Source organism: Gymnoscopelus braueri (assembly GCF_963280865.1).
Source record: "Gymnoscopelus braueri genome assembly, chromosome: 4".
NCBI classification, from domain to species: Eukaryota; Metazoa; Chordata; class Actinopteri; order Myctophiformes; family Myctophidae; genus Gymnoscopelus; species Gymnoscopelus braueri.
This window is the reverse complement of record NC_137605.1, coordinates 14946073-14968210: the sequence shown is the minus strand read 5'-3', so window position 1 is coordinate 14968210 and position 22138 is coordinate 14946073. Positions and strand designations below refer to the sequence as shown.

At 42.5% G+C, this 22138-nt stretch overlaps 1 protein-coding gene across 2 annotated transcripts; it reads right to left on the bottom strand.

The window, feature by feature from the left end:
* Window positions 1-7145: 7145 nt before the first annotated feature.
* u2af2a (U2 small nuclear RNA auxiliary factor 2a) lies at window positions 7146-19866 on the bottom strand. Of its 2 annotated transcripts, none has more exons than XM_080426700.1 (12): window positions 19218-19866; window positions 17357-17507; window positions 15870-15905; window positions 14985-15091; window positions 14338-14489; window positions 13832-13948; window positions 13257-13395; window positions 12595-12674; window positions 11481-11603; window positions 10901-10987; window positions 8351-8602; window positions 7146-7749 (listed from the first exon to the last, which is right to left on the bottom strand). In XM_080426700.1, the coding sequence occupies exons 1-12, from the start codon at window positions 19264-19266 to the stop codon at window positions 7615-7617; spliced, it is 1428 nt and encodes a 475-aa protein (XP_080282826.1). In that variant the 5' UTR covers window positions 19267-19866; the 3' UTR covers window positions 7146-7614. The 2 variants fall into 2 exon arrangements, with proteins under 2 accessions (XP_080282826.1, XP_080282825.1); XM_080426699.1 differs by having other exon boundaries at window positions 7147-7749; window positions 17357-17528.
* Window positions 19867-22138: the final 2272 nt, after the last annotated feature.

The following is a 22138-nucleotide window of genomic DNA, read 5'->3' as shown; positions in this document are numbered from 1 at the left end:
GTTTTTCCACTTTTTGCCCTCTTTCCTGTACTTTTTAATACATTGTCAATTACTATCTTGTGAGGGTTGGGTGGGGGGGTTTGTGTTTGTCTTGTGCGTTTGTTTGTTTGTTTCACAGAAAATCTGAAGAGTTCTGTCATTATTTATCCTCCTGTAAAACTGACATCTTCAATAGAAATTATGTGAAAATAAAATACACACACATTCAAAGAGTTGCACAAATGTTCAAGACTTTTCAAAAATAGCAGAGCTTGTATATCTGCTATTTTTTTTTAATGCTATGAGCTATTTTTGAATAGCCAAAGTATAACATAATGTTTAAAGTGGTTAAAATGATTGTGACGCTATATTAACTCATTTTGCTGGGAATCCCCTGGTACCCTCCCAAGGACCCCTGGGGGTCTACGGACCCCACTTTGACCCCACTTTGAGAACCAATGGTGGTTCAAATCCACTGCGTCGTATCCGGCTTAGCTGAGCGTCTATACGGGCACAATTGGCCCGTGTTCCGGGGAGGAAAGCCGGGCAGGGTCCAGGGAGGATGACATTTGTCACTGCACAGTGCACATACTCCTATGGGCTGGGGGTCACACCTGTCAGCGGGGAATGTTGAGCGGGAGGAGTGGGACGGCGGCCTTGGGCAACATCCTCCCGGTGGGGGCTCCTCACTGTAGGGTACCGCAGCAGTTTCAAGCACTGGGAGGAATTAATTGGCAAAATGGCTACACTGGGGAGAAAACGGGTGAAATTTTAAATAAAAGCCCAATAATAATTGGTTTCTCTAAATTATGAAAAACATGAATTTATTAAACAGATTTGGAGTGCATTGATGTCATAGATTTTGACATATTTCAATGTTTTACACCAATGTACAAAGTATAACCACTTAAACCACAGCATCCGTATTGTGGGGAAAGCTTGAGCTGAAAATAGCAGATCGACAAGCTTTCAACGCGTCGCTTGTCGATCTGCTATTTTCAGCAAAAGCTTTCCCCACAATAACAGAAAAGACACTAATATAGAGCCCTGAGGGACTCCGCTCAACCATATGGTTTAAGTGGTGGTTAAGTGTGGTTTAGCTCAGGCCCATAGCCAGGGGCGTCAATTGGGTATGGCAAGGTATGGCAGGTGCCATACCTTGGCTCAAGAAAAAAAAGAAAAAAAGTTCATTAAAAAAAAAGAAAAAAGGATAGTAGCCTAATGCAGGTGTAAGACCATTGTGTTTGTATTGTGTTATAGGTATAATGCATAGTTTTCTATGCATTTCGGGGTTTTTTGGGGTTTTGACCCCCCCAAAAATATTGTGAAAAATAAGGGACACCTAAAAATGTGTGAAAAATAAGGGACACCTATCCTGGATAGGTGTCCCTTATTTTCATCTCTGGGAGTTGGCAACCCTAACCTTGCCAAGTTGCCATACCTTAGCTTTTGCTGAACTGACGCCACTGCCCATATAGCCTCCTTCTTCTAAGCTATGGACCAAAGAAGTGTGGTTACTAGTATAGCTGGTAACACAGTTGTGCTTACCTACCATTTCATGTCAATATGGCTGCCCTGAAAAAGGACTATTGCCCCCCCCCCCCCAGTAAATAATTACAAATACTCACAGTGACTGACTGTACACCCCCCCCCCCACAAGCCATCCATCTGTCATGCATGTATATTAGACTAATAGAAGAGGGTGAGCCTCTCCGCATAGACTATCTCAGGTCATCAATAATATAGCCTACGTTATGCTGATGTGGACAACCGCGGGCTCTCTCTCTCTCTCTCTCTCTCTCTCTCTCTCTTCCGACACATCACTCAGAAGTCCCCGCTGTCAGCATCAGCACCCACACTGATTTATGCTCTGACACGCTCAGATGCACACGTGCATGCTCTTACATAAATCTATGCACGCATGCATGCAACCATGTGCACTCAAGAACTACCCCCTCCCCTCCTCTCCTCTCAACACACACACACACACACACACACACACACACACACACACACACACACACACACACACACACACACACACACGCACACACAGCTGCATCCAGCGCTGCATGACTTTGATGCTGCAATGTATTGACTGAGAAAATATGCTTGATTAACTTCCCTATAATATTATCAGACGGCTCACATGCAACACACACACACACACACACACACACACACACACACACACACACACAGTGTGTGTCACAAACACACGCACACACAGTGTGTGTCACAAACACACACACAGACACACACACACACACACACACACACACACACACACACACACACACACACACACACACACACACACACACACACACACACACACACAGTGCTGCTTTAGTTTTGCTTTAGCCCTCTGTGCTGCAGTGTTCTATCTTTCTGAATGAAGATCAATGGAGAGGTGGTGCCCAGAATGACAATGACCAGCAGAGCAGTTCAACGGTCCGCCACAAGGGGGGGATGGTGATTCATTCAGAGTTTACACTGCAGCATCAGCCCTGGATATGTCATACTTACATGTGACGTGTCTGTGTAAGCCAGTGGTTCTCAACCTGTGGATCGGGACCCACAGGGGGATCCCCACATATGTTTTTGTTATTTTTTTTTGGGGGGGGGGTCCTCAGATGACAGTGAAGTGGCAATTTAAGGTCTTTTAATTACCTTTTTTATACCTAAAAACTAAAACAAAGAAAAAGACCATTACTACTATCACAAAAAAATCAACAACCTATACTATGCAAATTGGTCAAACATTGGCCAAATTGTCAAATAATATAAGAAAGACATTGTGGAAAATAGCCGATCTACAAGCTCACAATACCTCAATGCACAGCGTTTTGAGCTTGTAGATCTGCTATTTTCACAATATATCTGTGAAACCGAGTCAAACTGAATTTCATGCCTCAACTCCTATACATTCTAAGTGCTTATCAGGGTGGGGGTCCCCAGTTCAAATATGATTATTTTGGGGGGGTCCCAGACGGTTCAAATATGATTATTTTTGGGGGTCGCTGCCTGAAAAGGTTGAGAACCACTGGTGTAGGCTAGCGAAACAGGCGTGTGCATTTCCAAATACCTGACTGGACTGTATTGTACAAATTGTATTATTATTTTATCATTGCTACAGTATAGCCTACAGAGACTGCCTGGAGAAAAGAATGCTTCGTAGTAGGTCGGCCTACAGCATGTCAAGGACCCATGCTGCAACCTTGAAGATCATGAACACAAGGCTGTGTTGTGTATACCAATTATACAGATTTGTATAGTGTTGCACAAAACCAAAAAGACAACAACAAAAAAAAGCCTATGTACAGAGTACAGACTCACACGCACAGAACAGGTCTATTTTCAGTGCGTGACACCGGGCGCGCAACAAAGGCATTAGTAGCCACCAAACGTAGGCCTCTGCGTTGTTTTGGATAGAACTGAAAACAACAGTCCTGTTCTAAAAAAAAAAAAGAAGAAAAAAATGGTGCAAGATAACAGCGCATAAAGAAATGACTAAAATAAATACTGACATTAAAGCTGAGATATTTGGGAGGGTCTGGTTCTATACATTTGCCCGCAGGGAGCAGCAGGGTGATGGTTGCTGATGCTGCAGCATCAGACAGTGTGGGTAGTGTTCAGAGGGGTGCAGCCATGCAGAGAGGGAGATGATGGGCGCTATATAAGCTGGCTGACACATTACTTCACGTCACTGAATCATTTCTGCCCTGGGAGCTCCACTATATAGGAATTCCCCCTGGGTTAAACCCCAGGTGGGCATCATGGGGCTTTATGCCACAGACATAATAATGCCAATGCCCCCATAACGGTGTACTGCTTCAGAGAGACTGAATGGAAAGGACAAAAGAAAATCCCTCTAAACGCCATTAGGCTCCCAGTCTGTGCCATATGCGGTCGATTTTCTTTGGTGCAGTTCTGAAAGGCAGCACTGTATATGGTGTGTAAATTAAAATAATAGCCTACACGCCATGCAACAAAGCATGTGTATATATTGTAAAGAAATCATCCTATTTTTATTAGCCTACATTTATATTCAAGACATGCTCTTATCCAGTGACTTATAACTACTCTTTTTTTTTTATAGAGGTAAGAATTATGCAACAAAAATACCTCAAAGTGACTTGAACTCCATTAAGTGTGAAATGGCTCCACCATTTGGGCATCTTGTTTTACTGCAGGGTGCTTAAATCATGCCGGTCGAGCGCATCTAATGGATTGATTCCATTTTACACTCTTTTCTTGGCTTTCTTTATATTCTTCCCAACAGCAAATTAGATCCGGCCGTGGAATATAGGCCTCAATTCCTAGTTCATCGGCATTACAAGTAGTAGTAAGTAAGAAATAGTAAAGTACATCAGGGTCAGAGCTGTAGTGGCTGACTTGTAAACCAATTATCCTTGAGACACATTTTCAGTAGGTGACACCGTTGTACGACGGTGTACACACTAAGCATGAGGGCACATTTTGCTGCCCACACAGGCATAACAGAAGAAATCGGGGCACTGTTGGTGAAATGTCAAGAACACACCATCATGTAAATTCAGTTTTTAATCAATAGTTGAAAACAAAATAAACAGACAAATGAAAGATTGTTTCATAAACTAGATGTGGGTTGTTGTTTTTTTTAGCACTTTTGTTTTAATTTTCCATTAATTCACTTTAAGAAATCACTTTTTTTTCTGAGAAAACTGGAAAACAAAAAGAAATTAAACGACACAGTTAACATTTAAAAACCAAAAAAGAAAAATTCATAAAAGGAGTTTGAAAACAAATAATTCACTGACACAGTCATTCTGTCTTAAGCGGCCAGAGGAGCCAAATGAAAAGCATGGAGCTCAAGCCCGTACACTGAAACGTATCAACAGGTGGTCCTCAGAGAAAAGACGGCAGGAGACCATGATGGGGCGGGTGGGTGAGAGGTATGAGTGACAGCGAGACAGCTTTAGTTGCAGTACTGATGTGGGTACATGGTTACCATTAACATTACGACTTCCATAGACGGATGAGATACCTGTACATTTATTGCCCGATTTATGCTTCGTCACACGACGCAGACGCCAAGCTGAAAATAGGCGAGCTGCAGGCCGATTAGCCATTTCCGTCATCGTCGTATGACGGAGTATATATATATACATAAATTAAGCATAATGCAGAATTCACTGCTGCGGTCAAGTGATAGAAGTAGACATCATAGATTGCAAAACAAGGTCAAACTGTTTAATCCCTGTGGTTATTCCAAAGTCCCTCATCAGATTCAGCCTAATAGATTTCTACTAAATCGCCCATCATGCGCATTGAGACCAACATTTTAAAAGATGCCAACTCCAGTGTAATGTTGTAACTAGCCCCTTAATTAAGTCATTGGTTTAGCTAATTTTACATGCTGGAAGTTAAACTATGCTGGGAACCGAACGGCCCAAAGCCCTGAAATGTTAGCCCTACTACGCAGTACATGCTGGCAGCCATGGTAGAAGCCCCGTCAATTCATTCTTTAATAATGACTCAGTTGCTAAATTAGTATATCCTCACAACTTGTGCGTTCGTGAACACACTTTGACGTCGTTGAGCGCTCAGAGCGTTGCCGTTTGACGATTCAGAGCGCAGCGTTCTTGGAGCACTAAGAGCGCCTACTGAAAGCATCAGCCAAGCACACGGTGACAACTGGGACTTGTACAATGGCTGCGTCTGTACTGCCTTTTAATTCCAGCAGACAGCAGTGCAACATGAGCCGTTGGTGTTAGTCATGTGTTTATTTGGTCATGTGAAAAGAGGAGAGATGCTGTACAACACAAAGGTTAACAACCAGGGTCCGACACATCTCCCATATTGGCTGGAAAATAAAGAGGAAAACAATGGAAGGAAGAACTAGAAATGCAACACTAAAGCATGATATAGTGAGACATGTATGAACATACAGACATCATATATTGACAAAGAGAGAGGGGGCGGGGGACACAGCCTAGCCAGTTCTTTGCTCACAGACAGATGTGGGAAAAGTAACATTAAGGCTTTTTTTTGTGTCTGGAACAGATACCATTCAAATTATTATGCCTCATTAAAAAAAAAGGAAGCTCCACAGCCGCATACACTGCAAACATCACGAGTGTTACTTTAATTAATAAATAAAAAAATTACCATTACCTTCCATTTTTACTTTGTCATATGACTGTCGTTTCGGCGAAAATAGCCAATCTAGAAGATTGCTATATTTCAAAGAATTTTCAAAATCTTCACCTATAATGGCATGCCCAGAATGGGGACGCCAAGTGGCTAAATGAACACTCTGGACCTTTTGCAGTGTACTCTCCTCCTTGTAGCTGCTACTATTTTTCTACCGTTGGCTTCCTCTTTGACTGCGACGGACTAAAGCTGAGAGACGGACGTGAAACGTTTGGAATCGGGGGAAAACAATCAAAAGAAAAATAATTTAAATTGACAAACGGGACTTTATCATATTTTTTTTTACATGTACTCATAAGATTTCATCCTGTTCGGATGACCTGAATACGACGTCTATTTATTTAAAATTTTTTTACTTTACAGATCAATGATGCTACAACACAGTATGGGAAAACGACGACGACTGATATTCTCCTACGAAATAACTAGTTACTCTGACACCTCGTCCTGAGGGGGTGGTGGTGGGCTGCATGGTCTGATGAGAAAAACTAAGCGGAGGAAATTATCTTGTTGAAAAAGAGAGAGAGAAAAAAAACAGAGGTCGTCATCTCCCCTCGCCGCACGTAGACATCGCGACCCCCGACGCTTGATTTATACTTAGTTGCTGAAAACAGCAGATCTGCAAGCTCAGATACAACGCGCAAACCGCATATAAAATCAGCCTCGAAGGTGACGATGAAGCTATTATCTACACTGGAAGGTCACAACTGAAATGCCCTCATCTTCCACTGCCGTCCCCTCCCCCACCCGCACCCCTCTACGGTTGTTGTTCCCCCCCCCCGCCCCCATCGTTCGCCCGTCCGGGGTGGGAATAGTCCAGTAAGGTATTCCTCACCACACCTCCTGGCTCCTTCCTAAAGTACTTAAAACAGGCTACCTCCATTTAAATACAAAGCTTTGACATGTGACATCCCACCCACCCCACCCGGCCTCCCCCCCCCCCCCCCCCCCGGAAACGACCATCCCCATTTCGCACAAAGTATAAAAATCATTTACCTCCCCTCCCCCTTCCCGATGACCTCTCACTACGCACATTTCTCAAAAAATCTTTTAACAGCACCCGCCCGCCCCTCAAGATTTTTTTTTTAAACGTTTTACCTTTTTAAATGACGAGAATACAAACCCTCGCAATCCCCGATCTCCTAACCCTTACACCCCCCCCAATTCCAACTCTACCGTTATCCTAACCATAAGCCCGCTGGACATTTCATGTATAGGCCCTCAAGTGATAAAATGGATCATAACCAAAGTCACTCTGCGAACTGTTAAATACTCCCCAAGCCAAGGTATACATGAAACGTTGAGCTGAACGTATGACCTAAGCACAGGGAAAGGGTTGATCTGAAATTGGGTGGCACAACTTCTCCCCCATCCATCCATACCTCCCCTCCCTCCCCCCATCCCACCCCTCCTCTCCTCTCATCCCGGGGAACTCCTCTACCAGAAGTCTCGGCGGTGGTAGGCGTCGGGGTCGCAGTACTTGGTCACCACCACCCTGTTGGCGAACTTCCTTCCCGTCAGGCCCTGCATGGCCTTCTGGGAGTCGAACACCGACATGAACTCCACGAAGATCTAAGAGAGAGGTGAGGAGAGGAGAGAACGGGGTCAAAGAACGCACATTAAAAAAAGGGATGCAAACATATCCCATCTTGAGGCAACGACATTGCATAAGTGACTATGCTGTTTATTTTAATTTCAATGTTTTGCTATGAGCTAAATATAGGACAAGGTGATTGAATATCTATTTCCGAGAAAAACAATCGTCGGAAATGTATGTCAAACGGTTTGCAAAGATACAGGGATGAACTATTGAACTTGACAACAAAAATACCAACTTTTGATACATAATTCTTGGAATCCAAATATGCAGATATACAATTTCTAGCTAGGAAATGTAAAAGACAAGAGAGGAAAGGGCACGATGCAAGACATATCGTATCTCACTGATGACAAACCACCAGCATTGTAAATGTATAGCAGACGTGAAGTCCACATACCAGCTGATAAACCAGTTCCGGAAACGGTTCCAAATGTGATGGAACCGATTCCGGTTCCTCAATGTTGGATGGACTTTTTTTTTGTCATCCTTTTAGCCTTAATGTCTTACTTGGACCGCGTGCCATTTACATTTCTGACTTATAAAAAAAAAAGTATTCAACCAAATCAACAATACCTTGCCAGTCCCAGGGACCTCCAGGCCGTCCACGGGCCGGGGGATCTCGATGCTCTTCACCTGGCCGTACTTGCTGCACTCGTCCCGGACGTCCTCCACGATCTCCTCGTACTCCTCGTCGTCCAGCAGCTCCTCGGGGGCCACCATGTTCATCAGACACAGCACCTCCGTGGGCAGACCGCCCATCTGGTTGACGGAGCTGTTCATCAGGCCGGGGACCTGCAGCGTCACTGGGGTCTGGTTGATACTCGTCTGAACAGAGAGAGAGAGAGACACCAGCACAGGTTACAACAGGGCTCATGCAGTGGTGGCAAGTAACTAAGTACATGTACTTAAGTACTGTACTTAAGTAAAAAAAAAAAAAAAGGTATCTGTACTTTACTCGAGTATTTCCAATTTCCAATACTTTTACCTCTACTCCACTACATCTCAGAGGCAAATATTGTACTTTTACTCCACTCCAATTGTTTGAAAACTTTAGTTACTTTTCAGATATAAATTATTACATTATAAAACATACATTAACCACTTCAGCCCTATTTTATACCTAGGCTATTTGAAAATAGCCGATCTACAAGCTCACAACGCGTCGCAATGCGACACGTTGTGAGCTTGTAGTTCTGCTATTTTCAAATATTTGAGTACTTTTACTTTTGGTACTTTAAGTACATTTTGATGCCAATACTTTTGTACTTTTACTCAAGTCAATTTTGAATTCCGGACTTTCCCTTGTAACAGAATACTTCTACATTGCAGTATTGATACTTTTACTTAAAGTAAAACATTTGAGTACTTTTTCCACCACTGGGCTCATGTACATTATATCGTCGCTGTCAGGCAGAAATCTCCATACTCTTTCAGTGTTTTTTCGTATATTAACACACTGACCGCCGGGCCCGTAGTTCTACGGGCCGTTAAATCCAACGCTTAAGCGCCGATCCCGTAGCCTACGGGCTGTGGTGCTTTTTCCTTTTTTTTTTTCAATTTTCCGGCACGGCACATTTCATTGTAACACCACCGGAAACAGAATTATTTGGGATCCGGTTTTGACGATCACGCCGGCTCCCATTCTAAAGCGCACACTGAAACGCCATTTTCTTCGATTGTAGTTTTTCTCCTCGCTGATCACTGTTTAACATAAACCGTTCTAACTCAACAATGGATGCCCCGTTTGACACGTGGTTTGGACTGGTAGACACAGGGAGATGTCCGCGATGTTTACAAACAGTGCACAGATCAATCTTAAGGATTTTAACGACGTCTATGGCGACGTGAAAAAAACAAAAAACAACAATAAAACGTTGGCACTGGTGAGTACATTATGAGATTAACCTCTGGCGGTCAATGTGTTAATGCCCTATGTGATTATAATACTTAAAAGGAATAGTTCACCCAAAAAATTACGTATTTTCTATCAATTACACACCCCATGAAGCATTAAATTCATGGAGATGTTTTAGTTTTTGTTGCATTCCTGAGCCAATAATTTGATGACTGTGGGTATTTCCGGTAGGAGACTCAAAGAGTCTCCTTTGAAGTCTCCTACCATATACATTATTAGCATCTTTCCACCGGTAATACAATTATTGGCTTAGGAATGAGACAAAAACAAAAGAAACATCACAAATTCAATGCTTTCTGGGGTGTGTAATTGATAGAAAATAAGATTTTTTTTTGGGTGAACTATTCCTTTAAGATGAAAACCCGGACTGGATCCACTGATCCGGATCTTCAAGTATTGAGATTAACAGGAAGTTGACATTTTTATTTAAAAAACAAACAGTACTGGGTTTTGAGGTGTTCTATATTGTCTGAATCAGCTTTGTTTGTGTTTGTTTACGGGCTAAAATAGTGACTTTGAATGATCAATTTCTAATCAATGGAGCAACCATTTTTTGATTTCTTGCCCATCATGGCAAGCAAACTACACAACCCAAACCTCTATCAAATCCTTCTTGCACTTTAAGGACCCCCTCGTAAACTAGATGATGCATCTCGAGAGGGTTTTGTCCTTCACATTAACCATGGCATCCTACATTATGGCCATGTCATTATAGGTCAAACTATCTCTCTCTCCCCCCCCCACACACACACTACTCGTCGTATGACTAAGTATATCGTCTCTGTCAGGTGGAAACCTCATATGTCCAAAACTGTTACTTTTCAGGATTCAAATTCAAAAGTAGCAAAAGAAGCAGATCTACAAGCTCAAAATGCGTTGCTTCGCGCCGCGTTAAGAGCTTGCAGATCTGCTACTTTTGAGCGACGCTGTAGTATGATCAAGCAGGGCATTCATTTTACCCCCCCAAAAAAACACAAAAAGTTAAAATATGGAGATAAGAGGTTTCTGCCCCGACAGCAACGATATAGGGCTTAACACTTCTGGATGGCTGCCGCTTTGCCTTGCTGCACTGCGGCAGCGGAAAGGTGTAACTTTCCTTAATTTAGCCGCCGATTATTTCTATTACAGCCCTAGTAAGTGGTTAATGGCCACACTCCTCCTCCCCCCCCCCCCACCACCACCCTGTCCAGAGGCATCTGGAGTCTTACCAGAGTGGCGTCCTTCGATCCCACGCTGGCTCGCTGCACTAGGAGCTTCTTATCTCCCAGTTGCATGCCGTTGAGCCCTGCAATGGCCTGAAATAAAACAATGTTCCACCAGGGTTACTTTTGCTTGGTACTGACGTTACATTTTCAACACTGTGCTGTGACATACACTTTTAAAATCAAGATTATTATTACTATGTTATCTTGGCATTGACAGCTATAAATGTACATAATATAAAATAAATAATAAATAATAAAAAATAAAAATGTAAGGGAAGCCTCAGCAAATGCATGTATACCTCTAGCATCAGTCAAATATTTATAACAAGACAGAAAGGAGGGCAAACTGTTTATCGATCAAAAAAGTGTTTTACATTGTACATTAGCATTGTAATTGCAGTTCTGTTTTACTTGGCCCCTTTATTAATGTTAATATGGTACAAAGCTTGCTGTGCAATATACAGGGATTTTTCTGCGAGTCGAACAGAGAGTTGAACAACTTAAGTAGTTCAAACAAGAAGGTTGCCGTTGATTGAGTTTAACACATCGTCTGTCCACCTAAAATACATGTCTATGTGCTCACCTGGTCGTTGAGGTTGACGTCGACGTATTCGCAGAAGGCGTAACCTTTAGAGAGGCCGGTGGCGCTGTCCTTCACCAGGTTAAATGCCTTGAGAGGCCCAAAGGACGTCAGCAGTTCTTTCACCTGAAAAGACACAAAGAGAGGGTCATTTTGGACCAATCTCAAACGGCAACGAGAGGGCCTATCTGGAGGTGGCAGGCCTGATGGAAAATTCCTTCTTTCTATATGTGGAAAAGACGAAGGAGATGATCACAGACTTCTGTAAGCAGAGGCAGAGGTCTTACATACCCATACTAATCGACAGAAAAGTGGAGAGGGTGGACAGCTTCAAGTACCTTCAGGTGCACTTCACAGAGGACCTGACTTGGAGTGTTTTTGACACTGCTGCTAAGAGATATTGTTCCCGTCTTAAGAGGTATTACACTGCCATACTACCTGTACTTTAACTTTATTTCTCATACAGTGCTTTAACTTTTCTTATTCTTCTTATATTGTTATCGTTATGTTAGCACAGTCCAAAAAAAAATCACTGCTTGCACCTGTATGACAATAACCCTTCTTGATTCTTATCTGACCGACACATCATTACAAGACCATTAAAAAAGGTACAAGGCGCACTGAAAAAAGTGTGAATTTCAACATAAGTTATTGGTCATGATGATGGAACCTAGAGGAAAATGTACCGAAATGTTACAAAAATCTGGTCAGTCATTGTAAAATGTGCATGAGATTTAGGCCAATATTGAATAAATCAATTTTGCTAACTTTTTCACAGTAATATTGTGAAAGTGTAACCACAGAATAAAAGCAATATATCAGGCTTATGTAATTTTTTTAAGACTACGCCAGCTGGGAAAGATTGGGAAGCCATTGGGAACAACCAAATTAAATACCTATACAAACAAAAACAGTAGTGTGGGGGGAAAAGTGCAGGCGCCATTACTTGGATTATGTATGCAGAAAAAGCTGCATTAGAACAGCAGTTGCTAATATTAGGGCTTTGCCTAATAGTTTTAGACTGGGAGGAAGCGGGTCAGTCAGTATGTGTGGTGTTGTGAGACACGCTATGACCCATATTTAAGTAGCCTGTAAGCTGGTTAGCAGAAGCACTGACCTGGTCGTCGTTCAGGTAGTTGGGCAGACCACCGATGAAGAGCTTGTGAGCCGAGTCAGGTACCACTGTGGACACCACGCCTATGTACAAAACAGAGAAGTACACACTTGTTGAGTCTGTGAATGAACCGACGAGGGGGGAACTGACAGGCAGGCCCTCAGTTCTGATTCCATACACTGAAGATATCTAACCCACAATAAAACTCACATGCTGTTAGTTTATCAGTTAAGGACTAGAAACCTGAGGGTTTCGGTGGCTATTGGGGGCACATCAACTACCATGAAAGAATGATGAATGAATAGCGAGACAGTAGAGATGGAGAAATCAGCATAGATACTACTAGACCCAAGTCTTTCCACCTGCAGGCAGGGTCAGGCATTACAGGAGGGAAAATACAAGCTCTAAACCTGAACCAAACCTGAACCAAACCAATACCATAACAATTGTGCCTTTTCTGAGCATTTCCAAAACAATTCACATTATGACAAGGGTTTACATTTAGCAACAAAAATAAAATACATACACTATATATTTATACACTGTAATATCTACTATAATAACACGCTTTTCAACAGAAAAGATTGACTATGTAGTCTCCTCCGATTCACTACAGTACATTTCTACAGTATATTGTTGTTTGGCAGAGAGAGGACGTTGCGTACCGGGCACATAGACGCTGGGGTTCTCGCTCATGCCCGGGAGGGGCTGGTAGTCGTGGGGACGGCGGATCTTGAGACTCTGTCCCTGGAAGATGATGCCGTCAAACGCCATGGCCTGGGTCGTCTCATCCACGGAGCGGAACTGTGCGCACACAAAGAAGTATTTATTTCTGCTCATTTAAACTTGTTAAGAGTTTTGGCGGGGCAGCCTACAGGGAACCCCCCCCCCCCCCCATCCCCCCAAGACAACCCTGTACTCACTGCATGTGACCTGTTCTTGAACAATGCACTGAACTTGTGCCAAACGATGCATTCTAACAGCTGATTTAGGCTTAGTTGTGAATGTGCACCCAGTGTCGTGCACCAAAAATAGACGACCTACAAGCTCACAATGCTTCACGATGTGAAGCCTGTCGATTGTCTACTTTTGACACGGACACGGACAAAGGCAGCAACCCATCTGGAAATCTGTGACCACTACATGCTTGATTTAATGCTGTTCATTTACAAACTAATCGTTTATCCAAACAGAGTTGATAGGAACATTGAGGCAGGGTAAATGACATGCTGAGGCTGACCTCGAGGAAGGCAAAGTTCTTGTCCTGGTTGATCTGCACGGCGAGGACAGGGTTTCCAGGGGCCTGAGTGAGACCGCCCAGACGCATCTGAGCATTGAAGAAGTCCATCATGGACTCCTGCAGGACAGAGAGGACGTGTATTAGTAAATGGCTAAATAAAAACATCTAGCCAAACATTTTTTGGACAATTGCAAATGTCTCTAGAATCGTGAAATCGAACACTTTTCGAATCATAATCAAGACATTCCTAATATGAAATATGTGCCATAATTGTATAGGTCTTTTTTTTAATTAATTGAATATTTCTTTGACACATTTTGTACAGCACAGCAGTACAATGAGTTAAAAAGACGGCAAATGGATGAGACAAAAAAGGCGCGTTTCCATTGAGGTCCATAATAAGCATCACATTTTGACGTTTATAGTTTTTACCCAAGCAGATATGATTTACTCAAAACAGAATTAATCTCAGCCTTTGACTTGTGACGCTCTATCCTGGCCCTCACCTCTGTAATTCCAAAGGGGATGTTGCCCACGTAGAGGCGGCGAGCCTGTCTGGTCATCTGGCTGCCCACCACGGGCACTGGGGTGGGGGTGACAGCCAGGCCGTCTGGGGTCATGGTTGGCAGGAGGGCCGTAGCTGGAATCTGGCCTGCAGCTGTAAAGGGAAGGTCACAAACAGATAGCAGTCAGCAATCTAATACCACCTAAACGACAAGTCTCCTACTGTGGTGAGCGAATGGCCACCAAGTTAGGTAGAACCACGTCTTTCATCTTAAGGATGCACAATATATTATTCATCACATCGGTATCCGCCGATAATTAAACGAATACTGATATTTTAGCAATATTATTTCAGTTTGAATATGAGGGAATATGAGGACTTTTGTGATGATTGAAGGCGGTATATTTCAGTGTTTGCCAAGGAAGCTTTCAAAAGGGTCTACCTGTAGAACAAATAAAAGCAAAGACGTCTGAAACAGGTTAAGTAAAGATAAATGTTAAATCTTTACTACGTCGAATATTTTCATCTATAATGACATGGCCAAAACAGGGACAGCAGGTTGAAAGTGGTTTATATTGCAATACAGTGATATCTGGTCTCAGAGACAGAAATCAATCAATCTTTGAGCTGTTCTATTAAAGCGTATACCTTGCATGGCTTTGTACTGCATGGGGGTGATATGTTCAAATCCAGGCGGAGGGACATCCCAGTACTTCTTCACCTTGTTCTTCTTCTTCTCGCGGTGTGGCGAACGACTGTAGGGGAGGACAGGACAGTTAAGAAAAAATACACTAGGACAAACTAAGCAGAAAATGATATCGTGTTAATATACTGTTACGATCATATCGGCAGATCTAAAAGCTCACAACGTGTTGCAAGCTTGTAGATCTGCCGTTTTCTGTATTTTTGACAGATTAACAATACCCCTTATGAGGCTTTATCTGCAATACAGGACAAAAACAATGTTGCACCATGTTTTTAACACTGCCATTGACGGAGATCTCCGTCATTTCAAACCCACCCGTTCACCGCCATTGAAGGTGAACGCCATTTTTTCACACAGAACCAGGAGATAACGCGATCCAAAGATTTACTGCTCCATTCACTTCCTGGTATTTGGGAAATATTCTGTATCTCGGCTCCTGTGTTTTACTATGTATTTTTGGCGAATGTCGCGATGACATTTTTCTTTTTATCAACCATCAGAGGATCGATCATACTGGAGATAAATATTCTGTGGTTCTTGAAGGATTAGTCAGAATGCTTAAAAATGCTGGCAGAAGCTACAGCCCGTTATAGAAAACCCCTGGCAGTGAATGTGTTAATAGATATACTATGGCATTTTATAAATATTCTGATTCTTAACAAAAAAAAAAATTTGGACAAAGCAAGCACAATGGTGACCATGGATAGAAACCCTTTTCTAAAGTGCCAGCAGTAAATGAATAGTTGACTGAATGAATGACAAGCAGGTCTGGTTGTATTTGAAACAAAAAAAAAATCAGCTCAGTGGTGTATGTTTTGCTGTATTACCTTACAGCAATGTCTTGGGATTGGTTGCGTGGTGAGCTGAAATGACATTGGAAGGGTTATACATTGCTCTCAAGTCAAACATGATGCTCAGTAAACAGGTCTTGAAAACATTTCAAAATAAAATGTCAGAAATGTGAAGGGAAAAGAACTGCAAACCCAGGATGTCCCAGTAATTTGAGTCACTGGGGCATTCTGCATTAACTTCCAGTTATTGGAGCGATTAGCTGTCTCAAGCCAAGCTCCTACTTCTACACTACCTCTCCATTAACAGTGTCACAAAAATGGGATTGAAATACAAAATAAATCGATCAATTGATCAAAATGAAGTGAAAATCAAATCAAATGGAATTATGACCCTGAAATGTAAAGACAAGAGATTTGAATCTCTTCAATATCATCAATATAGGACTGTGTTAAAGACTAAGATCAATGGCAGTGATCTTGTGCATGCTAGCTCACATTTACCTTGATGCTGCACCTGCGAGTAATGCCCAAAGTTATTGGTTTTGACAGGAGGGGAAGGCTGAGAGTAATGATGTGATGTGGGCGTAGAAAACGGGATGTGCAAAAATAACTATGTGCTGACCGCCGGCCTGCTCCAGAGCAGAAAAACACATCTGTCTCCTTGCCCAAAATGCCTTTGAGACAGACAGCGCTGAATTGCATTCATTAGAGAACCAATTGAAATGCGTTTCGAACACCTAGATGGACAGACATATTCATGGGCCACTTATGGTACATGTTCTCCAGAATGACAAATATGCTGGGGGGGTATTCAGTTGTGTCTCTTACAATGAGTGTCTTGGTCAAGGACATGTTTTACAGGACACTACGGCTGCAACAGGGATTGGACATGGGGACATTTCGTGACAAGGCAGCCACGCTATCCACCGTTCCACCTTGCCGCCTCAAACCAGTGTTGATTTTGACAACACATTTTTATTTAGCATAGTCTTTTGAATCAAATTCCATTTAGTTTTAGTCATATTTTAGTTATCTGAAATGTTTTAGCTTTAGTATTATAGTCGTCAAAATCTACAGTTGATTTAGTCGACTAAAATTGTATGTTGGAGGTGCCTTGATGGCGTCGTAACGGGTGATTTTACAATTGGTCGCATGCTGAAAATAGCCGATCTACAAGCTCACAACGTGACGCGCTGCGACGCGTTGTGAGCTTGTAGATCTGCTATTTTCAGAGCGAACACCCAAGCGCAACCAAACATAAAATGACTTGTCTTTTCGTTCTACTGGATCTCTTCTCCACTAGTCCCTCACTAACATTTTAGTCTAGTTTTATTTGTTGACGAAATTGTCAATATATTTAGTCTTAATTTTAGTCATCGTAGCTTAGTTTTTATTTAGTTTTTGTCAGTGAAAAAAAGGTAGTCGACGAACATTTTTCGTCATAGTTTTAGTCGACGAAATCAACACTGCCTCAAACCGACAAGAGTAACAAAGCATCCCCGACTTGTCGGCGCGGTACCCACCTGCGTCTCGGTCTGCGCTCTTTGCTGCCCTCGCGCGCGCCGCGGTCCCTGCTGCGTCTCTCCCCCCTGTCACGGCTCCTCCTCTTCCTTTCTCTGCTGCGGCTTCGGGAAGGGGAGCGTCGATGGTGGCGGTTCTCCTTGTCCCGCTCGGCTGTGGTGAGAAGACAGACAGCTAAATGAATGAGAAAAAAAAAAAGGCTACCACTGTCAATGAAACTTCTGAACAGTAAGATGTCAAGGAATGCCATGTCAAGGAAACCCCCAAATTGATATGCATTTGGCCGCAGACCCCCAAGCCCCATCCGAAAACGTTTTGTGCAAGGGACCCCCAGAAGACGTTAAATCAAAGCAAACTGGCACAAAGGTTTCACCATAAAATGAACAGATACCGCCACAAAGACACATTTACCTAATTTTCGTGTGAGTTATAAAATAATCCAGTTAGGATACTGGCCGCGCATGCATAGCTCTCCTGCTAGGTTATATGCCAGGGTCAAACTAAGAAAAAACATTGTAAAACCTAGACCACATCTAGCACAAAGTACCTAAGAACCTATGAAATACAGCTTATTCACAACGTCTACTTGGGCTTTTGTGTGCACCCCAGACAGTTTTTAAGTTGCTTGATTCAGTATTTAGATATTTGACTTTCATTTTAACAGACACGCCCCCTTCATACACAAACCCATTGTAACTTCAAACTTCAAAACATGTCCTTGGTTCTGGTGACTGATGTCCTTCTAATGCATGAGGAGACCCAGTTTTTTTCTTTAATTTATTTTTGTACTTCTTCATTTCCCTCCAAAAGTATAAACAATAAATGAAATGCATTAGAAGGACAATATCAGTGACCAGAACCAAGGATGGGTGTGTTCAATTAGTTACAAGAGCCTGAGTAGACGTTACAATGACCCCAAACATGTTTGAAAGTGAAATATCCCTTCAATACTCAAAAATTGTGTGCTTAATTTAATCCTTATTATTATTTTATTGACAATCCAGGTATAGTTTGCACTAAAGAGTCATTTGTATGCTTAGAAGGCAGGCAGGCAGGCAGAGCAACAACTGAACAGACCCAGGGTAACTAAGGTGTCAAAATGCTGCCACAGTGTTGCAACAACAACAACAACAACTGGCAGCAACATGTTTTGGACTGGACACTAGCATCCATCCATCCAGGCAGCAGACCCCTGGACCTGGATGGGCAGGCAGGGCTGCCCATCCAGAATGTTTTTATTACTCCCTAACAGTGTTAAGAAATATTACCTTATGGACCCGTAACCGTAAGGGTCCATTTGGTTACATATGCGTGCACACTCTCAAAGAGTTAAATTATTCATTGTAACTCAGGTATTAGTCTCCCTAGGTTGTCGTGTGTGGGCGTTTACTAATAACTGTTGATCAATGAGTAGCAGTAGCCTTGGATCAAGACTAGCATAGATGTAATTTTGATCGACTTCGACTCTTGCATACATCATAGATACGAGAAGTAAAAGCCAGACTCGATCAAATACAATCCATGATAGTCTTTCGTCCAAGGATATCAACGAGTAGCAGCATCTGGCCTTTAAACGGCATTTAGCTGACGAACAACATGATGAATAAGAATAAGAATTTAACTAGATAAAACGATCGAGGGATGCATCGTATGCAACATTAAGAGAAACCCCCCCACAGCGTCCCAGCAAATAGACGCATCCACCCCCCCGGCCAGGTGCACTGACCGACTCCACTGTGTCTGCACGACTCTGCAGCTATAGCAACTAAAGCAACATGATGGCGACATGAATGAAAAACACACCAACCACACACACACACAGCATTATAACACAGATCAGCCCGGTCGGGGGTTTAACGTCACCTTGCTTGTTCTCCGACAGCTGCCTCTCAAACTCGTCGAAATCCGACATCTTCTGTTCTGTGGTTCTGTGGCCGATGATCGCCTCGCGCTGCTCGCGTGAAACGACTGTACTGTGTGCGGCGGTGGCTAGGCTAGCTGGGCTACGCTAGCTAAGCTACACGGTATATATCCCACCGACACAACAACGATGCTAAACCGTTCAATATGGTATACAAACTACTTTTTGTGATAGTAACCAAAACCGTGTCAGAAACGCGTGCGGCGGGTGGGTTTCTGCCTTTTTTTTTGGTCAACGGCACGCACAGCAACACAACACGGTGGAGGTTACAAAACAACGTGTTAGCCCGTTAGCATGTTAGCCCAAAAGTCCAGGAGAATAATGGGGCCTCCGCCTCCTCTGTCTCGAGACGCGGACGGTTAGCCTGTTAGCTTAGCTTTAGCCCCGCAGGAAAGAGAAGAGAAGCGTAGAAAGATTGAGTAAGTGGGGTTTCCCAAAGCAGGCCAAATCCAAAGCCAACGTGCACTTGTTGGCCTCTTAGTGTGATTAATTTGTTTGCTTTTCCGACGGGTTTTGTTTTAACGCGAGGAATAGCAGCTGGTTGTAGATGTTCACTGTAATAATGCCCGCTTTCTGCTCCGCTCTCCCCACGGAAACGCGTCCTCTGACACCGGAAGTTGATCATCCGCGGACTTCCGGCGACTCGGCAAGTGCAAAAAGCTGTGGTTCTCAACCCAGTGGTGGAAAAAAGTACTCAAATGTTTTACTTTTAAGTAAAAGTATCAATACTGCAGTGTAGAAATGCTCTTTTGCAAGTAAAAGTCCGGAATTCAAAATGTACTTGATTAAAAGTACAAAAGCATTGGTATCAAAATGTACTTTTGGTACTTTAAGTCTTAAAGACTTTAAATCTTAAAGTACCAAAAGTATAAAGTACTCATTATGCAGAATGTCCCATTTCACAAGTTTTCAAATGTATAAAAACTTCTGAAAATTGTAGATCTACATCCCCATTGTGAGCTTGTAGATCAGCTATTCTCAATTGGCCCAAATGGTGGGTAATGTATGTTTTGTAATAATAATCACAATCCACAAAGTAACTAGTAACTAAATTTTTCAAATAATTGTAGTGGAGTCAAAGTTAAGTATAATACTCCAGTAAAGTAAAAATACCTCAAAAGTGTACTTAAGTACAGAACTTGAGTAAATGTACTTTACACCACTGGTTCTCAAACATTTTAATTTCAAGGAGAAAAATAAACCATAATTACTCTTGAGAGTGTACAAACAGTGGTGTACCCACTGTAGTAGACATGGTTCACATGACGCTTGAAGCGTCATGGTGCCGAGTCCCCCTGGTCTAAAGTTGTGTTCGATTTTTTCACATTGCCATCTCTCACATAAACATAAACGTTCAAATTTCAAATATAAATTGCTTACCACCGAGCCACGGATGTTACAAGGCGACGCGAACCACGATAAGTACTCGTATCTCCCGTATTGTTCAATAAAAAGCATTTTAATCCCATCGCCGGCCATTTTCTCCAAATTGTCTCCGATACTTTCAAACATGCGACACTAATGGTTGGGAGGTGTATTGCACTCTGATACATTACCAACAAAAAAAAAATGGCCGGCGATGGGATTAAAATGTTTTTTATTGAACAATACGGGAGATACGGGTACTCATCGCGGTCCGCGTCGCCTTGTAACATCCGTGGCTCGGTGGTAAGCACTTTATATTTGAAATCTGAACGTTTATGTTTATGTGAGAGATGGCAATGTGAAAAAATCGAACACAACTTTAGACCAGGGGGACTCGGCACCATGACTGACTGTCATGGTATGAATGACAGTCATGTTTCAGGGCTACCACTGTAGAGGCAGGGCAGGCGGTCGCCTGCCCAACTAAGATCTCGCCTCCCCTAAAAAAAAACAAATAACCCGAAAAGTTGTCATAGCGTGCTTAATGTCCTCAAAGTCACGCATCCAACAAGCTTTGAACTGAGAAAATTGGACCTTCTGTTCCAGAGATAATAGCCAAAACATCTTGAAAACAGAAATGTACCCTTGTCACATTTCTGTCACATTTCTGTCACATTTCTGGTTCATTTCTGGTTCAGTACAAACAATCGCTTAGCCCTGAAACATGACTGTCATACCATGGTGCCGAGTCCCCCTGGTCTAAAGTTGTGTTCGATTTTTTCACATTGCCATCTCTCACATAAACATAAACGTTCAGATTTCAAATATAAAGTGCTTACCACCGAGCCACGGATGTTACAAGGCGATGCGGACCGCGATGAGTACCCGTATCTCCCGTATTGTTCAATAAAAAGCATTTTAATCCCATCGCCGGCCATTTTCTTTTTTTGTTTTTTTTTGTTTTGTAATGTATCAGAGGGCATTACACCTCCCAACCATTAGTGTCGCATGGTTGAAAGTATCGGAGACAATTTGGAGAAAATGGCCGGCGATGGGATTAAAATGCTTTTTATTGAACAATACGGGAGATACGGGTACTCATCGCGGTCCGCATCGCCTTGTAACATCCGTGGCTCGGTGGTAAGCACTTTATATTTGAAATCTGAACGTTTATCTTTATGTGAGAGATGGCAATGTGAAAAAATCGAACACAACTTTAGACCAGGGGGACTCGGCACCATGACGCTTGTATACAAGCGTCATGTGAACCATGGCTAGCAATCGCTCAGTGCTGTATTTCAGTATATAGTTTTTACAATGCTTTGGAAGGGGGCACTAATCGTCGGTGAGTCCTGTCACTATCACACTATATATATATAGGCTATATATATTTTTTATTTTATTTTTTATTGATGTTTTTTTTAGTTTTTTGTTCGTCTTTTGTTTTTAATATTAAATAAATCAAAGTATGTGTAATGTAAACGGACCTTCTGTTCCA